This window comes from Daucus carota, chromosome 9 (genome assembly GCF_001625215.2).
Source record: "Daucus carota subsp. sativus chromosome 9, DH1 v3.0, whole genome shotgun sequence".
Lineage (NCBI taxonomy): Eukaryota > Viridiplantae > Streptophyta > Magnoliopsida > Apiales > Apiaceae > Daucus > Daucus carota.
In genome coordinates this window covers 1383383-1388880 of record NC_030389.2, presented here as the reverse complement: position 1 = coordinate 1388880, position 5498 = coordinate 1383383, and the positions used below count along the sequence as shown (strand labels likewise).

At 35.1% G+C, this 5498-nt stretch overlaps 1 protein-coding gene across 1 annotated transcript; it reads left to right on the top strand.

The window, feature by feature from the left end:
- The first annotated feature begins 505 nt into the window (after window positions 1-505).
- On the top strand, window positions 506-4501 carry LOC108200262 (probable nucleoredoxin 1-2). The gene is made up of 5 exons (XM_017368359.2): window positions 506-740; window positions 888-1063; window positions 2008-2568; window positions 3158-3670; window positions 3848-4501. Exons 1-5 carry the CDS (start codon window positions 614-616, stop codon window positions 4376-4378), a joined length of 1908 nt encoding a protein of 635 aa, XP_017223848.2. The 5' UTR covers window positions 506-613; the 3' UTR covers window positions 4379-4501.
- The last annotated feature ends 997 nt before the right edge of the window (window positions 4502-5498 follow it).

The window sequence follows — 5498 nt, the reverse complement described above, 5'->3', positions numbered from 1 at the left end:
GATTTATTTTTATTTTGCACATGTTTTCCTGTTATCTTGTATTTTTCCTTGATGCAGGTTACTAACAGGTCTGTTACCGTGTGCGAAGCACGGGCAAAATTACTAATTATACTAACAAGTGTATATTTAATATTATGAATATGACATGAAATATAAGTCGAGTTTATGCGGCAATTTTTTTATTTTATTTAATACTGACTGACAGTACAATACAACCTACATGTTTTTTAAAAATAATTGTTAATCATTCTGTCTCATTTTAGTTGTCACATTTGGTTTTGTGCCGGTCAAATTGACCAAAGTTTGACTGAAATTTATTGATATTTTATCAATTGAAAAAATAAAAAAATATGTTATCGGAAATAATTTTTAATCTACTTTAAGATTTAATTTTCAGCTTTTAAAAATAATGAAGGAATGATTTATAATCTTTGGTCAAAAATTAGTCAATTTAATCATTTGACCAACAAAAAAAGAAATGTGACAACTAATATGGTACGGAGGGAGTATACAAGGAGGAATACACAAGAGGATAGGAAAAGGTGCAGCCGACTATCAACATCTAACCTTAAAACAAACTTTAAGATTTTTAGATTTGTTTGTGCAGAAGGGGATGAGGAGGAGTTTGGGAGTATTGTTTAGGTTACGAGGAGCATCATCCTTAATTACTTCTCCGGCAACAGCAAACAGCAGCAATATGAGTAGAAACATCATGTCTGTGCCGACCTATCGCTTTGGAGGTACTCACCAAACTATAAGTATCTTTTTATTTCGATTCACTGTGCCAGATTTCTATTTTCTTCAAATTTCATACTTAATTGTAGCAGTACCCACATTGTTGATGCTTATATTACCTGTGATTTGATTGGTTAATACTGTCCCCACAGAAAATGCTGCTAAATATAGAGAAGCACGCCTAAAAGGGGAGATTCTAAAATCTAATTGTAGGAATGCAGACCAGGATCCTGACAATCAATTCGTACAGAAAGGGGATACTATTGATCTTAATGACCTTCTCTTTACCAAAGAAAGGGATTACCTCATCAAAAATAACAATCAACAGGTTTGTATTTCTTCAACGTCCCTTACTCCCTTACTACATTCTCAGTTTGCATATGTTTATGTTTCACAAGTTCACTATGCACTTATGCATAGCTGCATATCTATTACTATACTATACTAGATAACTTGTGCTTCTTACGGGCCCAAGAAAATTTTATTTAAATTAATTAAAAATAATATAAATAATATATTTTTTTATGTATTACATCACAATTAAACAATAACATTAGCATTATTATCTAATTTAAAAACCAAAATAAAGAATTTCAAATTAATCCCTTACAAGAGTGTGTTATTTGTGCAACTTGATAGTGTTATAATAAAAGTATTGCAATTTCAATAAATTTCAACAATAGTATTATTATTTTATTGAAGAGCATAAGATTTTCGGGGAGAGATGAATTTTTAGGATAATATAATATTATTAATTTGAGGTGTATATAGATTTGAGAAATTCAGTAATCGATATTGCAGAATCTTTAGGATTAAGTTGTGATCCCTAAGTGCATGCATATTGAATTTACTTTTGTAATAGGGGCAACCTCGTATGCAGCCTACAAGTATTGACGTTATATATACACGGTAACACAGATCACTGGGCAGCATAACAATCCCAGTACTCACTGTCACACTGCAATATAGTGTACTTCTGATTACATTATTAAGACTTAGTTCTACTGGATGAATTGCCCCTTTGGTGTGTAACTTAACACTTGAGTGCTTTAGATTTTGTCCAAACATAAAAATTTGGATGTTAACTACTAGGTAGTTAAAAATTTGGATGTACCAACTACTAAGTAAATGTGGTTACGAAATGCAAATTATTGTATTGCAACTTTGTTATTGTTGTTCAGGCTTTGTTTTTAAATATAACCCGTCGACCCAACCAGTGGGCACCCCTTGCTAGTACTATATGCTAATCATTTATACAAATTTCCTCTACAGGTTAAGGCTGAGCACTTCGAAGGCAAGGTTGTAGCTTTGTATTTTTTGCCATTGCCACATCACACTTTTGATTACAACATGATAAAGTGGGATGCATCATTTGTAATGGATGAATACAAAGAGCTACAACAACACAACAATTTTGAGGTCGTGTTGGTTCCCGTTTCTGGAAAAAGCTCATTCAAAGATTCAACTGATTTTCCTCAATTTGTTTCTACCGACTATCAGCATCATTTTGATGTATTGTTTTCTTACATGCCTTGGACTGCCATCCCAGTTTTTGATGTAGCATCTAGGGAACGTCTTCAAAAAAGCTTTGGTTTGTCCCAGCGATACATTTACTCCCGCCAAATGCTTGCCATTGTTGATCCTATGGGAAAGGTTTTGCAATATGATGCTTGGAATATCTTCTTTGAGTATGGAGCCTTGGGTTTTCCTTTTAGTGATGAAAGAATAGAATATCTGAGGGAAGAAGATGATGATGTTATCAAGCAACCATCATTGAAGAAATTGTTGACTTCCCCTCAGCGTGATTATGTCATTTCAAACAAAGAAGATCAGGTATTGTTTTTCTTCATTTGATTACATCATGTACTTTCATTATGAGAATATTAGTTGATGGAATAAATAACTCTGTAGATGCAGCCACAACCAATAGAATCCATTCAGGAAGATGAATAAAAGCACACACTAACACTTTTAATGTTACAGAGAACATAGTTTCTTGAAATTTGTGAAGGTTACGACATTAGAATTATATGGATAATCAATTAGATGCATGTGCATTGATAGATGAATAGTATTATTAACTAGTGTTGATATATGAATTCCTAGGTGCATGAATAAGCTTCTCAACTCCTCTCCTCTCCTTTGACCGAGAAGATTTCTATAGAAACTTCATGAAGTTGGTGAAAATTTTCAACACTAATGTAGGGGTTTTTTAATCTGCATCAAGCATATAATTAGTTGGACATTGTAAGGAATGCATGTATAACTTTGCATAATAATACTAATATTAATTACTCTATATCATTTTCTGACGTAGTCAATTTTAAATGCTAAAATTATGAAAATGGTAGAAAAATACTCATCCTGCTTGTATTTATTTTTGATCTTCCCTTAGCTTAATCGTTCTGCCAACTACTATTAGGTACCCATTCACACTTTGGAGGATAAAGTTGTGGCCTTATATTTTTGTACTGGTACAAAGTCTCCGGGCAATATTGAGTTTTTTGAAGAACTGAAGTTGGCTTATAAAGAGCTTGCACAAGTAGGAAACGTGTTTGAGGTTGTGCTAATTTATGGCAGAGAGTTTGGGTACTCCAGTGATTGGCCAAGTGAAGAATTATTTTTGGAGGAGCTTAAGGGTATGCCTTGGTTGGCATTGCCATATCGAGACCCAAGGTGCAAGAAGTTGAATCGGATTTTGGAAATATCATCTAGTAAGCAAGATGCACCTGGTTTTGGCGGCCTTGTAATGTTTGACCCTCGTGCGGAATTTATCGAACCATTTGGGTCTCACATCTTTTGCTTGTATAAGATTCATGGGTACCCATTCACTCGTAGAAGAGTTGCACGGCTAGAGACTGAAAAGGTAAAGGACCTGAAACTGGAGATGATATGTGAACAAAATAGTGTCCGGAGAATGAAAGATGGGGCCCAGGTTAGTCTAGTTTTTTAATATCCTGATGCATGCTTTAAACTTTCCCTTGTCTTTTTTAGTTCAAACAAAGTTCTTCATAAATCCCCTAATATTAGTATCCCACATTATTTTTGTATTAGTAATGAAGTAATGATCTCAAGTTTTTCTATTTTGTAACTTGTCAATTTCAATTTTAAGGTTCCCTTATGTCAACTTGCTGGGAAGAGTATCCTGCTTGTTTTGGAGCATGAAGATAGAGACGGTTATGAGTCGCCAAATGCTGATTTCCTTACAATGTTAAAAAAATTGTACCGCAAGGCGAAAGGAACTTGTCATGAGTTTGAAGTAGTTCGTGTCTTACTAGGTAGTGAGGAGTCCGCAACGAGTAATCAATTCGTTGGACGAATGCCTTGGTTGGTGTCACAAGCAAGCGAGTGGATACATGCCAACTTAGGCTCCTATATCTGGCACAACAAGTCTCTTGATACACTAGTCTATTTTCCACTGTTTGCCTTTGATCAAGATGGAAAACTTGTCAGGAAAACAAAGTATCCTACAATTGACGATACTTGTTTTCCCTTTACTGGGTATGATTTAGAAGAAGAGGCCTTGGCTCAATTAAATACTCAATTTGAGTGGAACTACTGGGACTACAAAGGAGGGAGCATCTACTCGCACAGTGACTTCAAGAAAAGTGTTGACTTATCAAGGTTTTTATTAGGTCGTTAGATCGATAATTGAGTTGTTATATTTTTGCATGCTATGTATTTAAGTTGATAACAGTTCAGCAGTTCAGTTAGCTAAACCAGACTGAGACATTTATCAATTATTTTGCTAAACTTATTGGTCATATTTGTCATGTGTTTTTCCATAAAAAGCCCTGCACCATTTAATTTTGTTTGCTTTCACATTGATTCTTTTTTCAATTATAAAAATGGCTACATAGCATTCTTTCATCTCAAATAAGAATTAGTGAAGCAAAATTTCCGTATAAAAGGGCTTTAAAACATATTCAAGACAAAGCTACTGTTTTTATGAAACTAAAAGGTGTGTTGTTATATGGAGCATAAGGTCCAGGATATATTGATCTTGTAAAAGTTAAGAGATGTGAAACATCCGAAGTGGAAGAGGCATAATGTGCTACAGGTTTGAATTCTATATTCATGAAGAAAGCGAGTCAGTTGTCAGACACTCTTTTGTGGTATAATTTGGTCAGATTACAAAAGTGACAGAAGGCCCCTGGAATGACTGATTGCCTGATGGAACATAATTTTGTACCCGGGTGAATTGAGTGAGTTGGACCTGATCGGTTTGCCTTGTTGTAGAATGGCTACATGGTACGCGAAGGGCCAGTAGAGTACATGTAATTCGCAGTGGGAATAACCAGTGGTGGGGGTGTCAGCAACTGGAGTTGATGCTTTGTCTTTCTTTAACTGATTTTCAAAATCAATAAGTTTTCATGCATATAGCTCAATACATCTTTGTACTCAGTCCCAAGTTGTGTAATGATACTAATGAATGAAGAGATCTTCATCTGAAACCGGGTTGTCTACAAGTGCAAATGCATCAACCAGTGACCACACATCTTTCATGTATTCGGTAAGGGACTGTTCACTTATGGGATTTTGCATCAAGTTGGCTTTGAGAGAGCACACTTGGGTTCCAGATTTGGCATACATATGTTTGAGACACTCATAAGCTTTCTTGGAAGTAGCAACTCATGTGGAAATGGAGGGCTAAGTCGTTTCAATGCAGCTTCCTAACATTCTCTGTTTTGTCATCAATGAGTTCTTGATGGTGCCTTGCGAGTTCCTTGTGCCCAAAGAAGCTCTTCTTCGAACTCTCCTTC

Excerpts from the sequence above, each read along its gene's own strand:
- LOC108200262 (XM_017368359.2), top strand. The coding sequence starts at position 614 with ATGAGGAGGAGTTTGGGAGTATTGTTTAGGTTACGAGGAGCATCATCC. Across the intron at positions 1,064-2,007 it reads TCAAAAATAACAATCAACAG|GTTAAGGCTGAGCACTTCGA; the intron begins GTTTGTATTTCT and ends TTTCCTCTACAG. Across the intron at positions 3,671-3,847 it reads GAATGAAAGATGGGGCCCAG|GTTCCCTTATGTCAACTTGC; the intron begins GTTAGTCTAGTT and ends TTCAATTTTAAG.